At 44.0% G+C, this 26,006-nt stretch overlaps 1 protein-coding gene and 1 long non-coding RNA gene across 3 annotated transcripts in view; one reads left to right on the top strand and one right to left on the bottom strand.

Annotated features, from left to right (window-relative positions):
• The window catches only part of LOC140410735 (uncharacterized), a 118,602-nt gene that overhangs the window by 14,581 nt on the left and 78,015 nt on the right, over positions 1 to 26,006 (bottom strand). The gene's annotated exons all lie outside the window — the stretch shown is intronic.
• Positions 21,131 to 26,006, top strand: part of rspo3 (R-spondin 3) — a 135,737-nt gene continuing 130,861 nt past the window's right edge. Inside the window, exon 1 of one of the 2 annotated variants that reach the window (XM_072499247.1) lies at positions 21,131 to 22,705. In XM_072499247.1, coding sequence (XP_072355348.1) covers positions 22,609 to 22,705 — 97 coding nt within the window. In that variant the 5' untranslated portion in view covers positions 21,131 to 22,608. The remainder of the gene's footprint in view (positions 22,706 to 26,006) is intronic. The other variant, XM_072499246.1, reaches the window with a different exon arrangement.

Raw genomic sequence — 26,006 nt, 5'->3', positions numbered from 1 at the left:
GTGTAGACAGCTATTCACTTTAACCTTCGTCGCCAGTTTTGTGAGGGCCACGAAGAATCCAGCACGAGTTTTAAGGATACAAAGTAATAACATTTATTTACAATAACATATATATATATATATATATATATATATAACAGCAGCAGCAACTTCCCTTGCTGCACACTCCTTCCTGCTGGTTCCTAAACTGGCCAGCTTTATTTATACTAGGAGTTTACTAGTGGTTTCTCCGCCCCGTCATTGGGGAAGCTCATACTCCCACAGGATTGTGGGATTGTCATTAGTCCCCAGCCAATGGTAAGTAGGCAGGTTATAACACAAACCTTCCCCAACCTGAAAAACTCCAATAGCCACTACCCTCTGTTTTACTATCATTCAGCCAATTTGTTAACCATGTTACTGCTTTCCCTTTTATTCGATGAGCTGTAACTTTTCTCACAAGTCATTTGTGCGGCACTGTGTCAAATACCTTTTGGAAGTCTATGTATACCACTTCAACAGCGTTACCCTCATCAACCCTCTCTGTTACCTCATCAAAAAACTCCAACAAGTTAGTTAGACATAATTTGCAACTATAAAGTCTTATGGAAACACCCCTGAGTCAAAGGAAAAATCATGGTCAGTGCCTCTGCAATTCCCATTAGTACTTCCCTCAGTCTCCATAGAGCCTATTAGTTCTCGTTGCTGCCCTAGAAAGTGTTCACAAATATCATTCAGGAGGTGTGTAGAGGTCTGAAGGAACTGTAATGTATCATATTTCTCTGGGTGACCTTACTTTTAAGTCACCTATCAGGTGTAACCTAGGAAGTTGATGTAACAAGTTGTTCTGATATCAACTCGGTGCCTGTAGCACCTTATTTGAATGCCCCAAACATTTCAAGTGTAGCTTCCCACTATTAGAGTTATAGAGTTTTACAGCACAGAAAGAGGCCCTTCGACCCATCACGCCCACGTCAGCCATCAAGCACCTATCTATTTTAATCCCATTTTCTAGGTCTTGGCCCATAGCCTTGTATATTTCTTAAAAGTTGTGAGTGTTACCCCCTCAACCACCCATTCAGGCAGTGAGTTCCATATTCCAAGAACCCTCTGGATGAAAATCTTGTGCTCATATCTCCTCTAAATCTCCTGCCCCTTACCTTAAATCTATGCTGCCTGGTTACTGATTCCTCCATTAAGGGGAAATGTACCTTCCCATTCATCCTATCTATATCCCTCATAATTTTAAACACCTCAATCGGGTCCCCCCAGCCTTTTTTCCAGGGAAAATGCCAGCCCATCCAGTCTATCTTGGTAGCTGAAATATCCACCAGTTTTTGTGTCATCTTCAAATTTACTTCACACCTCCTACATTCACATCCAGATCATTAATGTACAGCACAGACAACAAGTGACCCAGCACAATCCCTGTGGAACACCACTGGGCACAGATCACAAAAACAACCTTCAACCACAGCCTCTGGCTCCTACCATTACCTTTTAGGTACCTTGTGTTGCCTTATTAAGTATTTTATTTTCTTTTCATTTCATGTGCTAAATGATCTGTTTGAGCTGCTCACAGAAAAATACTTTTCATTGTACCTCGATACAATAAACAAATCCATCCATAAACAAATCCATCCAGCCATCCATCCACTAAGCCAGTTTGGATCCAGTTTGCCAAACTGCCCTGGGTCACATTGTCTCTTAACTTCTTCATCAGCCTCCCTTGTGGGACCTTGTCAAAAGCCCTGCTGAAGTATATGTTGGCTACATTAACTGCACTACTCTCATCTGCATATCTAGTCATCTTCTCAAAAATTTCAATCAAATTTGTAAGACATGATCTCCCTTTGACAAAACCACGCTAACTATCCTTGATTAATCCTTGCCTCGCCAAGTGAAATGAAATGAAATGAAAATCGCTTATTGTCACAAGTAGGCTTCAAATGAAGTTACTGTGAAAAGCCCCGAGTTGCCACATTCTGGCGCCTGTTCGGAGAGGCTGGTGCGGGAATTGAACCGTGCTATTGGCCTGCCTTGGTCTGCTTTAAAAGCCAGCTCTTTAGCCCTGTCCTAAACCAGCCCCTTAGTGGAGATTAATTATGTCCCTCAGATGTTTTTCCAGTAGTTTCCCTACCACTGAAGTTAGACTCACAGGCTTCTAATTTCCTGATTTGTCTCTGCTTCCCTTCTTGAATAATCGCACCACATTAACTGTCCTCCAGTCCTCTGGCACCTCTTCTGTGGCCAGAGAACATTTGAAAGTTTTTATCACAGCTGCTGAAATCTCCTCCCCTGCCTCCTTCAACAACCTAGGTTGCATCTCATCTGGCCCTGGGGATTCATCCTCTTTTAGGCCCATTAAAACTGGAAATCTCCTCCCTCTCAATGTTAAATCAGTCAAGTAAATCACAATGTGCCTCCCTGATTTCTACTCCTACATCACCCTTCTCCGTCGTGAACACAGATGCAAAGTACTCATTTAAAACTTCACCTATGTCATCCGGTTCCACATTCAAATTGCCCATTGGTCCCTAATAGTCCCTATTCTTAACCTGGTCAACTTCCTGCCCTTAATATACTTATAAAACACCTTTGGATTTTCTGTTATTTTACCCACCAGTTATTTTTTCTTATGCCCTCTCTTCGCTTTCCTAATTTCTTTCTTAAATAAGCCCCTGGACTTTCTATACTCCTCTAGTGCTTCTGCTGTTTTGAGCCCTCGATATCTGCCATAAGCCTCCTTTTTTTGCCTTATCCAACCCTAGATAACCCTTGGCGCCTTGGGTTCTCTGTACCTGTTTCTCCTACATTTCACTTTCACGGGCACATGTTGTTTCTGTACCTCTCTATTTTCTTTTTGAACAAATCCGCTGCACTGATGTAGACTTTCCTACAAGTAGCTGCTCCCAGTTAACTTTGGACAGATCCTGTCTTTTTTTACTGAAATTGGCCCTTCCCCAATTCAGAACCTTAATTTCCGTTCTATCTTTGTCTCTTTCTATAACTACTTTAAATTTTCTTGAGTTATGGTCAGTGTTTCCAAAATGCTCCACCAGTGAAACTTCAAACACATGCCTGGATTAATTCCCTAAAACAAGACCCAGCACCACCCCCTCCCTCATAGGACTTCATACGTATTGGCATAAATATCTTTCATTGGATGCATTTTAAGGATTCCGCCCCCTCTAAGCCTTTCACATTTTGACTATCCCAGTTAATATTGGGAAGTTGAAATCCCCTACTATTACTACATAATTCGTCTTACAATTCTCAGAGATTTGCCTCCTTACCTGCCCTTCTATCGCTCCCTGACTTTTTGGGGGCCTGCTACATACTCCCAGCAATGTGATCACCCCCTTTTCGTTACTAGGTTCTACCCATATGGTTTCATTTGAGGAACCTACTAAGACATCATCACTGAGTACTGCTGTGATGTACTCCCTAATTAATAATGCAATTCCTCCCCCTTTTACCTCTCCCTGTATCATGCGTGAAACATCTATACCCTGGGACATTTAGCTGCCAGTCCAGCCCTTCTTTCAACCAAGTACCTGTGATTGCAATAATGTCACAATTCCATGTGCTGGTCAACACTGAGTTCATCAGTCTTACCCATCAGGCTCCTTGCATTGAAATAAATGCTGTTTAGCCTACCAATCCTCCCATGTGCCTCATCATACCCCTGTCTGCTCTGCCCACTGGGCTTGCCTGGTTTATCCTCTATATTTTACTCCACCTTCTCACCCATTGTACATTACTGTGGATTCCATCCCCCTTCCAAAGCCTTTCCAGTAGCATGAACAATCCTTCCTGTTAGGGTATTTGTCCCCCTCTAATTCAGGTGCAACCCATCCTCCTTATACAGGTCCCATCTGCCCCAGAAGTGATCCCAATGACCCAAGTACCTAAAGCTCGCCCTCCTGTACGATCCCTCCAGCCACACGTTCAGATATTTAAAGATGGTCCCTAATGTCAGTTACTCACCAACTAATCAGATTATCACTTTCCTGTGATGTCAGCCTTGAACTTTTTTCAAACTCAGCGCACTGCCTGAACAGTTCCTGTGCCTCGAGAGGGCTGGTCTCCACTCCTGAGCCTCATGCTGTATTTATCCTCCTTCCAGGTACAGGCTGTCACTCGTAGGTTCGGCTGTTCTTTGCTCCCAAAGACAAGTGAAGGCCCCAAGCCTCCCGCTGTATTTATCTTCCTTGCGAGTAGGGCTGTCCCTTGCAGGCCCTGCTGCTCTCTGCTCCCAAAGGTAAACCAATGCCAGAATTGCTTCTGGAAATGCACATCAGGGGCCATGAACTGACAGAACAGAACTTTTCTCCAGTTAGCTCTACCTGATGCTGAGCATTTTTGTTTCCATATCGTGCAGTTGGAGATTCCAGCATTTGGATTTGAAAGCTTAACAAGTCTTCAACAAGCAATTTTTGTCTTTTTATAAACATTTCAGCAAGATTCTGAGCAGTATGAAAATAAAATAATTTCTCTTTGTCCCACCCTGATCGTGCTAATGTGTTTCTGCATATAATTACACAGTAATTACAGGTAAGGCCCCTTTACTACAGTACGGGGGTAGATGCCTGCCTGCTGGCTCTGCCCAGGAGGTGGAGTATAAACGTGTGTGCTCTCCGAACAGCAGCCATTCCATAAGCTGCTGCAGGAGGCCACACATCTCTGTGTAATAAAGCCTCGATTACATTCTAGTCACTCGTCGTCGTAATTGATAGTGCATCAATTTATTACACCGAGATTTTTCAGAGATGGATCTCCACATCAAGCCGGATCGCCTGGAGCTGCATCCTCAAGCAGACAATGCCAAAAAGGACTTCCATCATTGGCTAGCTTGCTTTGAAGCATACATCAGGTCTGCGCCAGTCCCAATCCCAGAAGCACAGAAGCTCCAGATTCTGTACACATGGCTGAGCTCCAACGTTTTTCCCCTCGTCCAGGACGCGCCTACCTACGCAGAGGCCATGGCGCTACTGAAGGAGAATTACGCCCAGCAGACCAACAAGATCTACGCCAGGCACCTCCTGTCCACACGGCACCAACTTCCCGAAGAGTCTGTGGAAGATTTCTGGCGTGCTCTGCTCGCCCTGGTGAGAGATTGTGACTGCCAGGCCGCTTCAGCCACTGAACATTCAAACCTGCTAATGAGAGATGCGTTCCTTACGGGCATAGAGTCTGACTACATCCGCCAGTGCCTCTTAGAAGGGGCCACGCTTGACCTTGCGGCGACCAAGAAACTGGCACTCTCGCTCACGGTCGCCTCATGCAATATACAGGCTTATGCCCCCAACCGCACGCACCCCCCCCCCCCGGTGCATCGTGGACCCCGCTAGCGGCCATCCCATCGTGGACCCCATCAGTGACCACCCTCAGCCAACCCCACGCCTGCGCCGCACGGCAGCCAACCAACCCCGGGGGACCCAAGTGCTACTTCTGCTGACAGACAAAACACCCCCGGCAGAGCTGCCTGGTACAGAGCGCGCTCTGCAAGGCCTGTGGCAAGGAGAGACATTTTGCTGCAGTGTGCTAGGCCCGCTCACTCGCCGCTATTGTCCCAGCATCCCCCACGTGCAGCTAATGGGCGCCGCCATCTTCCTCTGCTCAGACCACATGCGGCCCGTGAGCGCCGCCATCTTGCTCCTCTCACAACACGTGTTGCCCGTGGGTGCCGCCATCTTGCTTGCCTCAGAACCAATGAGAACCGCCATCTTGCCTGCCCCAGGACACATGCGGCCCGAGGGCGCCGCCATCTTGCCTTCCCCAAGACACGTGCGGCCTATGGGTGCCGCCATCTTACCCGCCTCAGGACTCCTGCCCGTTCGTAGTATATATAAATGATTTGGAGGTAACTGGTCTGATTAGTAAGTTTGCAGACGACACAAAGGTTGGTGGAATTGCGGATAGCGATGAGGACTGTCAGAGGATACAGCAGGATTTAGATTGTTTGGAGACTTGGGCGGAGAGATGGCAGATGGAGTTTAATCCGGACAAATGTGAGGTAATGCATTTTGGAAGGTCTAATGCAGGTAGGGAATATACAGTGAATGGTAGAACCCTCAAGAGTATTGAAAGTCAAAGAGATCTAGGAGTACAGGTCCACAGGTCATTGAAAGGGGCAACACAGGTGGAGAAGATAGTCAAGAAGGCATATGGCATGCTTGCCTTCATTGGCCTGGGCATTGAGTATAAGAATTGGCAAGTCATGTTGCAGCTGTACAGAACCTTAGTTAGGCCACACTTGGAGTATAGTGTTCAATTCTGGTCGCCACACTACCAGAAGGATGTGGAGGCTTTAGCGAGGGTGCAGAAGAGATTTACCAGGATGTTGCCTGGTATGGAGGGCATTAGCTATGAGGAGCGGTTGAATAAACTTGGTTTGTTCTCACTGGAACGACGGAGGTTGAGGGGCGACCTGATAGAGGTCTACAAAATTATGAGGGGCATAGACAGAGTGGATAGTCAGAGGCTTTTCCCCAGGGTAGATGGATCAATTACTAGGGGCCATAGGTTTAAGGTGCGTGGGGCAAGGTTTAGAGTAGATGTATGAGGCAAGTTTTTTACACAGAGGGTAGTGGGTGCCTGGAACTTGCTGCCGGAGGAGGTGGTCGAAGCGGGGACGATAGTGACATTTAAGGGGCATCTTGACAAATACATGAATAGGATGGGAATAGAGGGATACGGACCCAGGAAGTGTAGAAGATTGTAGTTTAGTCGGGCAGCATGGTTGGCACGGGCTTGGAGGGCCGAAGGGCCTATTCCTGTGCTGTACTTTTCTTTGTTCTTGTCTGCGCGGAGTGTAAACCGCACTTCTACTGACCAGACCGTGCACGCCTGGTGAAGGCCTCCCGCCCCTTTGAACGCCTCAGCGTGGACTTCAAAGGGCCCCTCCCCTCCACCAACCGAAACACATACTTTCTTAATGTGGTTGACGAGTATTCCCGATTGCTCTTCACCATCCCATGCCCCAATATGACGTCTGCCACCGTCATCAAAGCGCTCAACACCATCTCCGTTCTGTTCCGTTTCCCCGCCTACGTCCACAGCGACCGGGGATCCTCATTTATGAGCGAGGAGCTGCGCCAGTACCTGCTCAACAGGGGCATTGCCTCGAGCAGGACGACCAGCTACAACCCCCGGGGAAACGGGCAGGTGGAGCGGGAGAATGGGACAGTCTGGAGGGCCGTCCAGCTGGCCCTACGGTCCAGAAATCTCCCGGCCTCCCGCTGGCAGGAGGTCCTCCCCGACGCACTTCACTCCATTCGGTCGTTCCTGTGCACGGACCAACGAAACCCCCCATGAATGTCTCTTTGCCTTCCCCAGGAAGTCCACCTCCGGGGTTTCGCTCCCAACGTGGCTGGCAGCTCCAGGACCCGTTCTACTCCGCAAGCACGTGCGGCTCCACAAGGCGGACACGTTGGTTGAGAGAGTACAGCTACTCCATGCGAACCCGCAGTACGCCTACGTAGCGTACCCCGACGGCCGCCAAGACCCAGTCTCCCTCAGGGATCTGGCACCAGCTGGGTCCCCACACACCCTCCCCCTGCCCCGGCGCCACCCTCCCCTCCCCCGGCGCACCCCATCACAGCCCCCACTCCAGGACAATCCGTCCTCCCCTTGCTCCCACCCGGGGATGAAGAGGATTTCGACACACTCCTGGAGTCACCGAAGACCAAGCCGACACCTGAGTCGCCACCAGCACTGCGGCGCTCTCACCGACTGATCAAGGTGCCCGATCGTCTAAATTTGTAACCTTCTCTGTAATTTTAAAACCAATCTGTATGTATATAGTTTTCCACCACCCCCGCTGGACTCATTTTTAACAGGGGTTGAATGTGGTAGTCACATTGTTGTATTATATTGTATATATGGGTATTACGGTAAGGCCCCTGTACTCCAGGTACGGGGCTAGATCCCTGCCTGCTGGCTCCGCCCAGGAGGCGGAGTATAAATGTGTGTGCTCTCCGAACAGCAGCCATTTTGTAAGCTGCTGTAGGAGGCCACACATCTCTGCTTAATAAAGCCTCGATTACATTCTCCTCTCGTCTCGTCGTAATTGATAGTGCATCAGTAATTATAAGTTAGAATTTAGTAGATGTTTTGTTTCATTTGTTTCATTTTAGCTTTGTTTCATTTTAGCAGTTGATGGGTCAGAAATAGGTGTTAGAGCATACACTCTATCCCATGTTGATTGTAAGGCACTGATTTGGTTTAATAGATGTTTATCATTTTATTCACTTGCTTTATGGGAGACGGTAGTATTGTCACTGGACTAGTAATCCAGAGACCCAGGGACCTCTGGAGACCCGGATTTGAATCCCACTATGGCAGATGGTAATATTTGAATTCAATAAAAAATTAGAATTAAAAATCTAATGATGACAATTAAACTATTGTTGATAGTTGTAAAAACCCATCTGGTTCACTAATGCCCTTTAGGGAAGGAAATCTGACATCCCCACCTGGTCTGGCCTACATGTGACTCCAGATCTACAACAATGTGGTTGACTCTCAAATGCCCTGTGAAATGGAGGGCAGTTACGAATGGGCAACACCCACGTTTTGTAAATGGATTTTAAAAAATAAGGATATGAAGGGACTCAATTAGTTCCGTTTGCACAATGGTTAGCACTGATGCTTCACAGCTCTAGGGCCCCAGGATCGATTTCCGGCTTGGGTCACTGTCCATGCAGAGTCTGCATGTTCTCCCCTTGTCAGCGTGGGCTTCGCCCTGGTGCTCCAGTTTCCTCCCACAGTCCAAAATGTGCAGGTTAGGTGAACTGGCCATGCTAAATTGCCCTTAGTGTCCAAAAAGTTAGGTGGGGTTACTGGATTATGGGGATAGGGTGGAGGTGTGGGCTTAAGTAGGGTGCTCTTTGCAAGGGCCGGTGCAGACTCAATGAGCCGAATGACCTCCTTCTGCACTGTAAATTCTATGATTGTAAATTCTACGATTACCTACGGCTAATGTGCATTTCAGGATAACATCAACAGTGTTGATTTGATTCCCGTTCTTGCTGAGTAGACATGGGACCTGCCTCCTTACATTGCCCCTGTGAGTAAAAGGCAATGGCAAACCACTACTGCCAAGTAAACAGCTCAGAATGAAACATCAGCAGACAATAAGCTGGGCAGAGCACAGATGGAATGAAATAATGATCTAACACAATTGAATGCGTAATACGAGAATCACGGGAGTCTTTTAGGTGGGTAAAATTTATCAGTCAGCACTCCAAGTCAGAAATGATGTTAGAATCTACTTGGGATTTGCTTTAATATGATGAATTCTATGCTTACATTACAGATTTCAGTAATGGTAGTAGAAATTATGGAGTGGAATTCATGGTTCAAACAACATATTTTAATACACAAATAAAAGGAAATAACAATGAATAGGTACTTTTAAATCATTCAAAAAGGTAGTATTCAAATTATCATTACACAAATATCTTAATATGAACAGATGGTCTTGAGTTCTTTGGGGGCTACTCTGCTGCTCAAAGAATGTTGAACCCACATGTTTAGTCCTAAACTTGTCAGAAGCTGTGGAGCTGGGGCATTTACATGGATGGGACTAACAAGGGCATCTCACAGGAGCCCACCCCAATCTCATTTTATAAAGTAGAACAGGAAAAGCTGAACCTTCAGTGCCCCTGGGAGGAAAAGAAAAATTAATTTTGCAAGTCTAAATGGAGCCCTTTTGCCTCAGGCATGAGGTAATCAATCCTCTCTGGATCATTAGTGGAGACCCACAGAGATCTGTATTAAGGTAGCTGCTCTTCTCTATCTTTATTAATGATCTGGATGAAGGCATTCATGTGAACAATCCACATATTTTCTAGTGGCACAAACATATGTGTGGGAGTTTGAAAAAATTGATTAAAAAATAGTTTGCAGGTGGATCTATACACCATAGGTGAATGGGTCAGTATCTGGCAGATGTCTTTTATTATAGATAAGTGCAGCATGATACATTTAGGTAAACGCACTTCCAACCATCCTGTGAACTCAAAGCTGCCGAGTGGGGAAGCACTTGGGATTGCAATTCATGAATTATTGAAGGACTATGACCAGTGCCACAAGCCAGTTGCAATAGTGAATAGATTATTAGGTTATGGGCAGTTATATATAAAATTAGAAGTACAACCTTTTCCTGGTGTAAGTCTTTGGCTAGCCAATTTCAAAGGTTCCAGTTTGGACCTTTCACATCTTGGGGGCTAGAGACTGAAAATGTTTGAGAAGAGGGTTACTTAAGTTTAAGGACTTTTCATCATCAGGCTAGGGCTTTATAAACTGGAACAGTGCAGTTTTCGAGGGAATATCATTGAGGTCTGTAATATAGTCAGGGATTAGATTATTTCCCTGATGATAAACCATTTGAATTGCATTGGCATTGGAGAACCAGGGGCATCAACACCTTTGACCACAGAGTCAGCATCATGCAAGTTTGTGCAATGTACTAGGCAGCAGTTTTGATGTGTTTAGCCAGCAAACTGGAAGCATCTGTATAGTATTCAACTCTTCAACAATTTGACAGAGTGGCTTCTGGGAGACATGGGACATCCATTCTCTGTGGCTCATGACATCTCTCTGCAAGCCCATCACAACTGAGCCACACACGTATAATCCATGATATGAGATCACCCAGATGATTACTGAGCTACTGGAGCAGAGATTCAGGAGTCTGGAGCAGCTTGGGTGGGAGAGGTGGGGGGAGCTCCCTACAGTTCTCCCCATAAAGAACCTCCTGATTCATAGCACTGTTCTCCACCCTGCACAACCTTGCCATACAGAGCGAATTCTATTTGGGAAGGGCAGTAAACTAGCAGAGGTTCTCATTGGATGAGGGAGATCATTGGAAGACAAGGAAACAGCCGTTGAAGGGAAGCCACCTCAAAACCTGCAGCAAGAGATGTGAGAGATGAGTTAATTTCTCAGCAGTTTCAATGCCGTGCTCATTCTTCTGTCCTGAAAAATTACACATAGCCCCTCTGTGAAATGTTTGTGCTCCACTCTTTGCGAGTCCCTTAATTCAAGAACATTGAAGTCATACAGTGGACTACTATATGAATGACATAGTGATATTGCAGACTCAGCTATAAAACAGTTACAAGGATGACGGAAAGCAAGACTTGACGTTGATTGAGGTTGGAGTCGATGCATCGGAAGACCTCGTTGCTGGCCGGAGCACCTGGAGAAAAGTAGCCAGGAAGCCGAGGACAATAAAATAATAAGGTGGTGGAGAAGGAAAAATCCTCAGTCGATCTTGGACCAATGTTATTATTCTGTGCCAGTTGCAGAAAGAACTGCCACTCATCAATTGGCCTCCACAAATTCTGGATTCCCTCACTGATACAGGATCCCTGTACTGATACAGAATCCCTATACTGATCTTGGACTTCCACACTGATACAGAATCCCTTTACTGATACCGGATTCCTATACTGATGCAGGACCTTGATACTGATAGTGGATTCCTGTACTGATACAGGATCTCTGTATAGATATTGAATCTCAATACTGATACTGAATCTCGATATTGGTGCAGGGTCTGTTTACTGATACAGAACCCCAATACTAATACAGGATCTCTATACTGATACTTAATCCCTGTACTGATTCAGGATCTCGGTACCGATACTAGATCCACACACTGATACAAGTTCCCAACTCTGCTGCAGGATCTCTATAGGTACTAAATCTCTATATTGATACAGGATCTGTATACTGCTACTGGATCCCTATGAGAATATTTGATCGGGGCAGGATTCTCCGACTCCCCGCTGGGTCGGAGAATCGCCACAGGGCGGTGTGAATCCCGCCCCCGCCGGCCGCCGAATTCTCCGGCACCGGAGATTCAGCGGGATGGGAATTGCGCCGCGCCGGTCGGTGATTCTCCGGCCCGCGATCGCCAAAGTCTCGCTGCTTCTATGCCGGTCCCGCCGGCGTAAATTGAACCAGGTCCCTTACCGGTGGGTCCTGGCGGCGCGGGCGGGCTCTGAGGTTCGGGGGGGGGGGATTACGCACCTTTGGGGCGGCCCGCGCGGGAGTGGTTCACGCCACTCCGTCCCGCCAGGACCCCCAGCCCCGCCGGGTAGGGGAGAATCCCGCCCCAGATCTCTCTGCTGATATAGGATCCCTACACTGATACTGGATCTCAATATTGATGCAGGATACCTATACCGACAGCTAGCATTCCTTAGTTTATGAAACAGTACAAACGTACATGTATAGAGCTAAACTGCAATATTGGATTTTAGAGACATTTGTAAAAAGATAGTTCAAAAGGCCAGAAAAGTAATTGAAAGATGGATAAAAAAAGTTGGTTGAAACAAATAAAGCCTTGACCAAACCACGTCACCGTAACATTCCAAAACAATCAGTATTCGTTACTCCTTCATTTTTAAAGCTTATCCAAGTTTAATAACCTATCCCACTTAATTAGTCCAATAGTTATGAAATTAGGAAATTAGGAAATCAGGAACAGATTTTTGAATAAATTATTTAAGTTTTAGTTCACTGTCTGAGAGATAAATTAAAGGTAGGTTAATAATTTATGTTTTCTAAATACGTATTGAATATCAATGGAACACTTCAAAGATAATGGACAATTTCTGAATTATTGCTCCCTGATTATAAGGATAGAAAACCTAAAACCTGGACAGCTAGGAAACCAGCAAAACGTGTTGCATACGTAAAGAAGTGGAACACAGCCAGTAAAGAACACATTGTGGAATAAGGAAATTTTTAAAAAGATTTTTCAAATTACTTTTCTCTTCAATATAAAATGTGCTGAAAACCATTAGAGAGTAATATATGCGCTCTTAGGAGCATCGCTGCTTCAAATGTGATACAGTACACCGATGGAGATAAAAACAAAAGCTGTGGATTTTGGAAATCTGAACTTGACTTGTTGACCATCATGGTCTTCCACAGCTTGCATTTATTATTTTATTACTTCTTCAGCTGCCAGGTTCTCAGGTCTTCCTATTCTCCTAAACTATCATAAATGCTTCAGTTACAATCAATGTTATTTTCGTTATTTAAGCCAAAAAAATTGTTTGCATTTAGGATATATTCCTCTCCTAGTACAAATGCCTCCACGCTCCCTCACAATGTGTTGTACTAGATTTTCCAGAACATATTCGATAAAAGTCCCACATTACAAAAGGGTGCAGAGGAGATTCAGCAGGATGTTGCCTGGGCTGGAGCTTTTCAGCTATAAAGAGAGGATGGTTAGGCTGAGGTTGTTTTCCTTAGAGCAGGGAAGGCTGAGATGGGACCTGATTGAGGTGTATAAAATTATGAGGGATATAATTAAGATAGATAGGAAGAAACTTTTCTCCTTATCAGAGGGTTCAATAACCAGGGGGCATAGATTAAAGGTCAGAGGCAAGAGATTTAGAGGGGATTTGAAGGGAAACTTTTTTCACCCAGAGGGTGGTGGGAATCTGGAACTCACTGCCTGAAAGGGTGTTAGAGGCAGGAATCCTCACAACGTTTAATAAGCATTCAGATGAGCACTTGAAATGCACAGCACATAAGGCTACAGGACAAGTGCTGTAAAATGGGATTGGAATAGATAGGTGTTTGATGGCCAACACAGACAAAATGTGCTGACTGGGCTCTTGCTGTGCCCTAAAAGTCTATGACTCGATGAGGAATTGGCTGAATGAGAGAAAGCAACTGATGCTTGCTAGAGGGGCTGCTGGAGGTGGAAGGACTAAGTAGGATCTCTTCAAGACTATTGTTGGGGCCAGTTCTGTTCTTAGATGCAGAAAATCTGAGTAAACCATTCTTGTTTACAGATGATACCACCCAAGGAGAAATAATAACTTAGAAGAGCTGACTCTGAAATTAGAGAATGATCTGGACAAAATATGCAAGTGGATAGATTAACCGCTCATTCTCAATGAAAGGTATTGAAGTAGCTAAAGATGATGTTGCAAAAGACCTTGAGAGTCTTAATAGAATCAATCATCAAAATATACACCCAAAGCAAAGCAGCAATCAATAAAGTCAATAGAATGTTGAACTATATAGTTGAGACATTAGAATACAAGTTAGAGAATATTGTGTTCAAAGAGTACCGTCTTAAGTACTGTGTCCTTTCCTGGTCACTGAGACACTGAGAGATATTTAGTTGTTGAAAGCTGTATCAAGATAAGTAACAATGATGGTCCCTCGTCATAAGTTACAGTTATGATTGGTAAAACTCAGAAGTCTGACAGGTAATATCATGGAGACATATATAATATAAATGGAATGGAAATTACCAATCTGGAAAATTGTTTAATATAAACTGGAGGAATAGAACAAAATGTCAGTCTTGTTAAAGGAACGTTTTGCCATGATGTCATGGAGTTTTTCCTCAAACAAAGAGCACTCAACACATGGAATGGAGTTCCAGATAATGTAGTAGAGATGGAGATCCTGGAATTAATAATAACCAGTTGACTAGTTCAATGGAGGGACTTTAGGGTCATTCTGCATTGATCATGAGTTAAGATGATCTGAACAACAATGACTTGCATTTACTGATTCTCTATAATCTTTGATGCAAGTCACTTGTGGGAATGCCTAAAAGGTCCCCAAATAGTAACTACACTATAGGATGGGATGTACAGGAAGAAATAATGGATTAATAGGGACTTGTGAGAAAGGTATTGTGATAATCGGCTTGGTAACATGGTGGTTAGCACTGTTGCTTCACAGCTCCAGGGTCCAGGTTTGATTCCCGGCTTGGGTCACTGTCTGTGCGAAGTCTGCACTTCTCCCTGTGTCTGCGTGGGTTTCCTACGGGCACTCTGGTTTCCTCCCACATGTCCTGAATGACATGCTGTTAGGTAATATGTACATTCTGAATTCTCCCATCTAAGAACAGGCGTCGGAATGTGACGACTAGGGGCTTGTCACAGTATCTTCATCGCAGTGTAAAATGTAAGCCTACTTGTGACAATAAATATTATTATTAAAATCATGAGTGATTTTAATCTACATATAGGTTTGATGAATCAGATTGATCAAGGTAGCCTGGAAGGTTAGTTCATAGAGTTTTTCACTGCAGTCTCTTTTTACAGTACCATGATCTAGAGCCAACCAGAGGGCAGGCTGTTCTAGACCTGGTAATGTGCAATGAGACATAATCAATTAATGATCTCGTAGTAAAGAAGCGTCTAGGTAGGAGTGATCATAACATTATTGTATTTCCCAGTCAGTTTAAGGGAGAGAAGAATGGTTTCAAGACTATTTGTCTTGAACTGAAATAAGGATATAAGGACAGAGCTAGCTAAAGTCAACTGTGAAATTAGATTAAAGGGCAGGTCAATAGAGATACAGTAGAAGACAGTCACAGAGATTTTTCATAACATATTTAATTGCAATGAGAAAGAAAGGCTATATGAAAAGAATGCATCATCCATGGCTAACTAATAAAGTTAAAGATAGTATCACAGTGAGATAAAACGTGTATGATTATGTGAAGATTAGTGGCAGGTCAGAAGATGGACAAAATATAAAAACAGTGAAGAATGACTGAAAAAATGAGGGTGAATTAAGAGTGTGAGATAAAGCTGACTAGATATATAAAAACAGGCAATAAGAATGTGTGCAGTTATTTAAAAAGAAAAGAGTAACTAGATTGAGCTTTGGTCCTCTAGAGAAGATCTGTGGAATTAATAATGGGAAATAAGGAAATGGCAGATTTCTTATAGGTATTTTGTGTCTGTCTTCACTGCAGAGGACACAAATAACATCCCAGAATTCATGATAAATCAAGAGGTGAGAGGGAGGGAGGAACTTCAAAAAGTTACAATCATCAGGGAGTGGGTACTGAGAAAATTATCGGAACTAAAGGCTGACAAGTCCTCCGATCCTGATGTACTTCATCCTAGGGCCTTAAAAGAAGTGGCTGCTGAGATAGTGGATGTGTTGGGTTTAATTTTCCGAAGTTCCCTTGATTTGGGAAAGGTCCCATCAGGTTGGAATTTAGGGAATGTAACTCATTCGCTCAAGAAGTACAGGAGACAGAAAGTAGATTAGAGGCCAGTTAGCCTAAAATCTGTCACAGGGAAAATGCTAGAATATATTATTAAGGAGGTTATCTCAATGCAATGCAGAATCAACATGGTTTTGTGAAATGGAAATCATGTTCGACAATTTTTTAGAGTTCTTTGAGGAAGTAACAAATAAGATGTGATGTCTTAGATTTTCAAAAGGCATTTGAAGAAGTGCCACATGAAAGATTATTACACAAATTAAGAGCTCATGGTGTAGGGGTAATGTATTAACATGGATAGAGGATTGATTAGCTAACAGGAAACTGCTATTGAATAGTGGCCCATCATGCAGAAAATTGACAAATATTTTTGAAAATATTGATATATCATATTGAAACACCTTGTGCAATCCACTTGGGATATTACTTCCCATGAAAATAATTAAGAATGAGGTGGATCAGAGGAAAATTCCCCTTCTGATGCCATGCTGGCTTTGCATTACCATATAGGTAATCCTTAAGTTTTCTCCTATCACTCCCACCTTCATTAAATTCCATTGGCTCCCACTCCCCAGCATCTGAAAATTCTAACCTTATGTTTAAACTCTTCCATAGCCTTCCTTCTCCCTACCTCCATAACTTTCTCCGCCTCTATCACTTCATCTATTGGTGACTTTGCTTTCAGGCACCCCAGAATACCCTCTCTGCCTCTTCAACTCCTTCTTATCCTGTAACATTTTCCTTCAAACAACATTCCTTGATCAAGCTTTTGATCACTCTTCCTAATATCTCCTTATTTTGATATATCGGTATATGATTTTCCTTAAATCTTTGGAAAACCTGGGGTTGTATTTCTATGCTGACCTTCAGTTTACGATGAGCATTCCCATCCTCTATAATCTCCATTGATGTATAACCTCCCCTCCCCCCACCATAACACTGAAGGAAAACTGCTGTTGTTGTCATTGTTATACAGCAGACATTGTTATTCTGTGTAATATTAGAATGTGATTGATAGTCTGACTTTATTTGGTTGCCTTTTTAAAAAGGGATTCGAGGTTGTTTCAATCCATTCTCAGAGATCTTCCTATTTTCAATGACTTGCTCATCACTTCATGAAGTTAATCTTCATGAATCTCATTCGGACTGCTTAATACAGAGATGAGGAGAAATCTTTTTATTCAGGGAGTCATGAATCTTTGGAATTCTCTACCCTGGAGGACTGTGGAAGCTCAGTCATTGGGTAATTTTAAAGTGGAGACTGACAGATTTCTAAATGTCAATGACATAAAGGGATATGGGGATATTGTGGGGGAAAGGCATTGAAGGGGATGATCAACCATGTTCATATTGAATGGCAGTGCAGTTTCAATAGGCTGAATGGTCTATTCCTGCTCTTCAGTTCCAATGTTCCTATGTTCCAATTAACATGTACAAATCTGTTCAAATGAAAATTTGTTTAGGGTTAAGATTGAACGGATTTGATCAGAGGTGGTAATTCTTTGAATAGATGGGCAAAACCTGAATATACATGATGATGGAAACTGATGATCCAATTTATTCTCTTTTTTTAAAAATTGAGAGTACCCAATTATTTTTTTTCCAATTAAGGGGCAATTTAGCATGGCCAATCCACCTAACCAGCACATCTTTGGGTTGTAGGGGTGAAACCCATGCAGACACGGGGAGAATGTGTAAACTCCACACGGACAGTGACCCAGGGCCATTTCGAACCCAGGTCCTCAGCGCCGTACGCAGCAGTGCTGACCACTGCACCTCTTTGACGCCCAATCCAATTTATTCTCATATAGAAAAGTTTAAGTTAAATACTGGAAGAGAGGTTTCCAAGAGAAGCATGAACTAGAAACTAGAAAAAGTTCCAATAAAAGAGTACAATATGATGTGTTCAGAGACAAAGAAGTAAAGCTAATGTGTGGTAAGATTACTATAATATTAATGATATTAATAATAATAATCACTTATTGTCGCAAGTAGTCTTCAATGAAGTTACTGTGAAAAGCCCCTACTCATCACATTTCGGCGCCTGTTCGGGGAGGCCAGTATGGGAATTGAACCCGCGCTGCTGGCCTTGTTCTGCATTACAAGCCAGCTGTTTAACCCACTGTGCTAAACCAGCCCCTATAGTTATCACATAAGGATCATAAAAAGTTATATTATGGGTAGGATAATGGGCACAAGGCTAATAACTGAAAAATAATATGAATTTTATGTTGGTGATTTGGAATTTTTAGAAGCGATTAGAAATTAGTCGCACTTATCATGATGATCTAACAGTAAACAAAGTAGATTACTTAACTTAAAATGAAAATATAAATAAGTCTTGTTGATGGTAAACCTGCGATCAAGATGAATAGTCAATATAGAGTACAACAAACAAGAGCATCATGAGGAAAGGTTGCTTGAGTAGAACTGAAACTATGTTGTGTAGAGCATCTTGGAGGACACTGTAACCATATTATCATAGATTATCACAGAATTTACAGTGCAGAAGGAGGCCATTCGGCCCATCGAGTCTGCACCGGCTCTTGGAAAGAGCACCCTACCCAAGGTCAACACCTCCACCCTATCCCCATAACCCAGTAATCCCACCCAACGCTAAGGGCAATTTTGGACACTAAGGGCAATTTATCATGGCCAATCCACCTAACCTGCACATCTTTGGACTGTGGGAGGAAACCGGAGCATCCGGAGGAAACCCACGCACACACGGGGAGGATGTGCAGACTCCGCACAGACAGTGACCCAAGCCAGAATCGAACCTGGGACCCTGGAGCTGTGAAGCAATTGTGCTATCCACAATGCTACCGTGCTGCATTATGAATATGATGGTATAATCAGGGCCAAGGTTAAAAAAATCTGATATTTCAATATCCTACAATCAATTGTTTGTTAACCACTACTGTCCAGACTGTGTAATATTAGTTGTAAAATACAAAAATACCACTCAGATTAATAAGATTTCTATACAACAAAGAAGGAAATATATGGGAGGTAGTTACATAAGTGATTTGTAATTATTACAATGTAGCTCAATGGCAAAAATAAAACTAGTATTAATTTAGATTCTTTCATAAATACAGAAAGAAACAATGAATGTGGACAAAATAATTTTAATCACCCTTTGTCGAAATTCATAAATGCATCAATGCCTAGGCAAATAGTTCCTTTTTATCTAAAATCTTTTTTTAAACCTCATTCATCTGAATTGTTGTGTTTTGGAGTGCAAATTGTTTCCTCTGGTGGGTTAGTCCAGTACAAGGGGGCATAACCTTAAATTCGAACTTTACACAAAGAGTAGTGGAAACCTGAAACTCTCTACTCCCAAAAGTAGTTGAGGCTTGGTCAACTGAAAACTTCAAAACTAAGATTGATAGATTTGTATTGAGCAAGTGTATTAAGGGCTAAGGAACTAAGGCACATGGATGGAGTTTAAACTTTTTTGGGTGCAAATCAAGTAAACAAGGAAACTAAATCAAACTGAAGGACAAATTAAAAGTACAGCCCCTTAAAGGGATCCTGCCTTAAACAAAGACAAGTCACATATGAAACTTAGAACATCAAACCAAAACATGATTCAGGGGATCGATAAAGTATCCTAGTCTCTGTGGTGCCCACCTGGCACGGAAGGCCTTGACAGTGCCTGTGGGCTCCACGTGCTCCCTCTCCAGGGTCACCCAACCAAGAATGTAGCCATGGTAGAGAGGAAGACAGTCGGGTGGGACAACTCCTTCAGTCTTCTGCTGCTTGGACCTGTTTATGGCTATTTTGGCCAGGTCCAGGAGCAAGTTAAAAGATGCAGATCAGCCATGACCTAATTGAATAGAGGTTTAGTTCAAGGGGCTGAATGGCCTGCTCCTTTTCCTATGTTCCTAAGCTAAAGAGTTCACCACTGGGAAGCTTATCCAATTGGTTGAGTATATTAAGAGACTTAAGGAGCAGAATTTTACGGCCACTCCCACTGGCAGGATTTTCTTGCCAAAGCCAATGAAGCTTTGAATGGCTCACTGCATTTTCCACCCCCGTCCCACCATAATGGGGCCATAAAATTCCACCCATATCTATATTATTCCACTGGAACAATTCAATTTTTTGTGGAATAATGATAGTTATTTCCCCACCTTTTGGGATTTTAAGCTTTGGGACTGATTAAATTGACTGTAACAATGGAGATTACACGTCAAATTATCACATCAATATTAAAGACAAAGTTCAAGTTGCTGGAAACTTAAAACAGAAAAAAAACTTTCAGCTGGTGAGGCATCATCTGTGCCGGGAAAAGTGTTAACATTTAGCTGTAAACCCGAAATAAAACTCGGTATCTCTCTCTGCAGATGCTGGCTGGCCTCCTGCTGAGTATTTCCAGTATTTTCTGTTTTATGCCACATAAATATTTCAGGTTCCGACATAATCTAAATAAATTGACTGTTACACTGTTGCTTTTACATATGCTCCCTGCTTCCATGACTAGTTGTGGATGTGCAGCCATGATGCTATTGAATGGAGGAGGGGGCTGGAGAACCTGGATTTCCTACTGCCGATCCTAGTTCCTATGTCCTTATCAATACCCCAGTCAAAAGCAAAATACTGCAGGTGCCGAAAATCTGAAATAAAATTCAGAAAGCGCAAGAAATATTCAGCAGACCTGGCAGCATCTGTGGACAGAGAAACAGGGTTAACGCTTTCTGTCGAATGACAACTATGACATCCAGGCTGCATTTACTTTGAGAATGCGCTGGGCTATACAATTCTCACTGTGTGCAAGATTCTAACCCTCCCTCCCGCATCTCCAGCGGATTTCATTTGCGTTCTGCAGGCTGCACAAACCTCTGACCCACTGTAAATTTTCAGACAATTTAAATGATTGCGAATTGTGACACCGCATTATTTCCGTCGTTTTGTATTGTTTTGCTGTGACAGGAATCCCGTTTCACCCCTTTAACTGGCAGACACTCGGATTTAGGAAAACTGCACAAAGAAAAGATTTTCTTTGAAAATGCAATCTTCAAAGGCGGGGGTAATTTGCATTGAAAGCACCACCCACAGTATTACCAGTTTTAATAGGATTACCCCTGGCTTCCTTATTCCTGAATGATCAGCTGTTCCTCCCATATGTATATCCCTGTTTCAGTATTGCTATTTCACTTAAACAAAATCCTTTTGGGGTAAAACATCATCCCCAAACTGGGACGACTTCCCTTTACAGTGGCCTTAGCTAGTGTGGTGTGTTTTATTCAATTGTTGCTCCTATCTATTGCAATGACAGCTTGTGAATTTGAATACTCTAGCAGTGGAAATGAAATCGCTCTGTTGGCCATATCGCACGCATGGAATACGGGTTAATACTGACTTAAACGCAGCTGGAATTCAACGAAAAGTAAATCTAATAACCTCTGTTAAGGGAGTTATTAGCCCCGTTAACCGTCTTCGGGAAATTTATGTGTTTTTTTGCTTTGTTGGAGAAGTTCAATACATCCGCACAGAAACGCCTTCCAGCGCAGAAGGGGCGAGGCCAGGCCATATTTACTGAGAAAAGACAAGTATATTACACAGTCTTTTGCTGCCTTGGCGAGATTCTCTGCGCCAGCTCGCGTCATATGATCTGCTCAGTGCTGTTCTCCCTCAGTCACATCGCCCTCAAGAGTGCGAACGACATCAGCACTGGGACTGGGGAGAAATCGCAGCGTTCAACTGCTTGCACCGCCTCAGACGCTCCACACACCTCCACTCATTGAAGGAGAGCGATCTCAACTCTGTGAATAACCCGCAGTTACCGAACGGCTAGAGGTGATGGCTTGCGGAGCTCCGAGGATGTTTAGCACAACAGCGTGAAGCTGACACGACCGGGAATCTCCAGCAGAAGGAAGCAATCGCAGTAATACTGGAAAGAGTTTGGATTGCAATAAGCACGGGGCGGGGGGGGGGGCGTCTGAAGATATTTCATCTTGCCTTTCTGCCTTTTTCCTTAAAAGTGTAAAGGGGAAATGGCACAAAACCAAATCTGATATGTAAAAGGCCTATTTAGGTTTTTTTTTACATATCTTTCGGCCAGACTGCTGATCTAACAATGTTTCTGTGATTTAAAGGATCTGGATGAACTGCAATCAAATAGCTCGAAAATTATTCCAGAAAGGCTTACCCAAGTTTTGAGGGAGAGCAAAAAAAACTTGGCATTTGTTCAGCTTGTTGAGAAGTAGATGGCTGTGAAGGTGTTAAATGTGACAGTGTCTGAGTGGAGTCGGCAGAGCAGATGTTGACGGGACCTGGTGTGGGGCTGTCGAAGGCGTTTCTTTTTAGAGAGGTGAGACCCCAGCACTCCGAGTCCTATGAGGAGGCTTCCAAAACACTTGGCTGCAAGATGTTACTCACAGCTCGGGCCAGTGATTCCGGGGCCCTACATCAGATCTGTCGGCACGCTGTAGCACTATAGATCTGGACAGGCTGCCGTTCACAGCTTTCTGCTTGCTACATTCGGGTCGATAGCTAGAACTTGATTTTGCGGCCGAGGATTTCCCGGAGATTCCCCCCACCCCTCCCAAAGTGAGCCTCGAGTCACTGCAGTAGCTGCTATTAGGAGACATCACCCGCAGGTTACTATGCAATTTCGAATGCTATCTGTGGTTCTAATTTTATTAAACTGTATGGAATACATTGGCAGCCACAACGCCTCCAGAGGAAGGCGACACAGACGAAGTAAGTTTGATTCTTTTATTACTATTACACCTGTTTAAATTTCCAAATACCGCTACTCCCCCCACCCCCAACTTTTGCACCCTCGGTTCCCTTTCACGTTTTGTCACCTAAATTCACAACATCACCGTAGCAAAGACACTTTGCCGGGAGTTTGAGGGCTGGTTGGGGAGGCGAGAAGGCTCCAGTTAACTTTTCTGTCAAGGGGCACTTCAATCCGTTGATTGAGAAATAATTAAAATAGCATTAATCTTTGCAAGATGCAGTGACGTCCAAAATCAGCCTGCACTGAGTGGAAAGTTCGAATGATGAGAAGAAAAGCAGTCAGTCCCACCAGCGGCGGCTGTAGCTGCCCCTGTGGCAGTGAGGAGCTGAGGAATTACAAGCCCCGTCTCAACGCTGGGAGGGGGGCAGCGAGCCAGTGAGTGGTGGGGGGCCAGTGAGAAAGCAGGGGCAGTCTCTGTTCATTGCTGTTTCAATCATTTAGATTCAGAAGATATTGCGTTAAGAGTGACAGGAATTCGACCACTGAAGGGGGTGGTGTGCTGAGTGCTTGTTTGTGAGAAGTGTTTTATTAAATAAAGATAACATGATATTGTGGCTCTGCCCTCTGCGGGAGTGTGCTGCGGTGTGTCGGCTTGAATAGCTGTGCAGGGGAAGCGGTGCCGGCTGATAGCACAACAAATACACATTCCCAGCAGCATTCAGCGTCCAGTCTCGTCCGTGAGCGTTTGCAAAAACTTGTAGGTCAAGGGTGCGGGTAATCAGGTCACCAGAGCGGGGTCAATAAGTGCATATTCCTTCATGGGATAGAGCTGTGCGGCCGAGAGTGCTTTTGTACTTGACACTTTACTTATCGCCCTGAGATCGCGGAGCTAATGTGCTTCTTCTGTTTGACTGCAGAAGTATTTCAGTACTTCGCTTCTTGGTCAACTACATGTAACCTGAAACTCGCTGACAGCCACTCCTCGCGGCTCCTTCTTTGTAGGAACTGAAATTGACTATCTCATATTTATTGCTGTAACGTTCAGGTATTAGGAAGTGCTCGGTATGTTTATTTTCTTGTCACACACGACCTTTTAATGCCAGTATTTATTCCCCGCAGTTGTAGAGGGCCCCACAGCAAAATATAATCAACTGACAGATTTTGGAGATGATTCTTGCAATTTCCATTATTTCCTTTTTTGAAAAAGTTTCCAAAAAGCCACTCTATAAATAACGGGGGTGTACTTTTTTTTAACGGGTCCTTGATTTCTGCAATATCCATAAAGCGTCCAGTGTGTGAGACTCAGTTCGGATCTTACCAACACGGAAGGAAAAACTACTACTCCTTCACAATTCAAATCGTCAAAGCCTGTCTGTAATCTGCCTCATTCATAAATTTTTGTGATCATCTGTGACAATATCCACCCCCAACTCCACCTCAACCCCCCTCACCTCGGATTTGTTTTTAAACCTGAGCGACCGTCTCATGTTAAGTCTCCCGAAAGGAAAGACAATTGTAAAACAAGCGGAGGAGCTCAAAAGGATGCGGCTACCTCATGACATTCATCCTTCCCCCATAGCTACAGAAAGACAATCCCTCTGCTGTACCCACCCCCCGATGGTGGAATTCCAAGTGGCGGTGTGATTTTGTTATTTCTTTACAAATTTGGGCTTTGAATATCCGAGAAACAATAAAGTTGTGTCGCAAAGGAAGGGAAGCCTCAGCAAACCAGGTGAAGTTCTCTGTTCTGGGCGCCACAAATTCTTCCAAAGCGTTCGGTGGAATCGTTGCTTCTGGGGTCACCCAGACAGAGAGTGGAATTTCCCCGGGGCTCTTCACGGTCCATCGGGGAATCTTTGTTGGAAATACGGCAGAAATTCCGGTTCCGTCCAATCTTTGGGTTTCTATTGCATTGTTCGCAAAGTGTAAAGGGGGTGACTGACCCATGTCTCCTTGGGGCGGTGACACCGAGATCTCAACCCCGCGGACAGGAGAGGTAGACACAGCGAGCATTGGGGACACCATTCCAACCTTGGGAGTGTGAAAGCGCAGGAAGCAAGAGGAAAGAAAGTCATTCTCCAGCTCCCGATTCTGCGGCAAAGTAGGGAAGGGTGACGTGAACTTTGATTTGGACGGCTGGGGTTGTTGAGGGGGAGTTACAGTGCCTCACAGAGCGGGAGTTGGAGCTGTGAAGAGCGAGAGAAAACAGAGGGAGATCAGTGAGTGAAAAAAAAAAGGCTGTGATTAGACTCAGAACCAACAAGAAGACGTGAACCTTTCTCCGGTTACCAAAGATAGCAGCCTGGCGAATGTTTCAAGCTTCCACGAGTCTGGAACCTTCCTCAGCTTTTTTTGTCATCGTTTTTTTCCCACATTCTACGGAACTTCAAATAAAACTTTCAGTTGGGGGCCGTGGAGAAAGGATTGGGTTCCTTTATCCGCCTTTGAAATGTCATGCAAGTGAAACACTATTGTGCAATCCATTGTCACAACCATATCTTCCTGGTGGAATGGGCCAGTCTCTCGTGTCCCATTTAACATTCATTACTCGCTTCGAGGTCCTTCCCGCCCACATGTGTTCTGGTGCTCCAGTTTATGGTGTCGAGTCTCCGGGGAAATTCCGATGGGAAGAACAGCCTCTCCTGTTACAGCCTGCCAGCCCCCTAGATTAGTTGTGCTAAAAACACCGCTCGAAGACCTCCCCCTTTTTCATGGAACTTCATTCGCTTTTTTTCATATATGAGCCTCCCCAAACGAACACCTACTGCGACATCTTGTGTTGTAAAATATTATTTCGAAATGGATCTCCGGGCATGGCTGCTAAAAGTGCAGCCTTTTGTCTGGTGCAGTTGCTACTTGAACAGTACTTAGTTTAGCCATAATCTTCCAAAGTGTTACCGAAACGGGTTGTTAAAGTCATTGCTGCAACCACCGGATTTTGCTTAAACCACTCTATAATTACCCGATATTAGTTCAATCGCATCTCTCAGAACATTACAATTTTAAAGAAGGCAATCGGAAAGCAAAATAATGCAGATGATAGAGAAAACAATGTCTGTCTCTAACACAGTTAACGTTGACGAATTAGGCGTTTAGCTCCAGTGCCAACATTGTAAAGTGTTTTTAACATGTAAAGGTGTCTCAGAAACAAACCAGTGACCAATCTCATTCTGCTACCAACCCAAAGTAGGCACAAATCGAACATAAATGCATGATTAAAATACAAGATTTAATGGTCAGATGTACTGAGAATCATGGAATCCCTACAGCGCAGAAGGAGGCCACTCGGCCTATCGAATCTGCACCGACCCTCCAAAA

The sequence above is a fragment of the Scyliorhinus torazame genome, chromosome 4 (assembly GCF_047496885.1).
Source record: "Scyliorhinus torazame isolate Kashiwa2021f chromosome 4, sScyTor2.1, whole genome shotgun sequence".
Lineage (NCBI taxonomy): Eukaryota > Metazoa > Chordata > Chondrichthyes > Carcharhiniformes > Scyliorhinidae > Scyliorhinus > Scyliorhinus torazame.
Note: the sequence above shows the minus strand (reverse complement) of the source record. Positions and strands in the feature narration are given on the sequence as shown.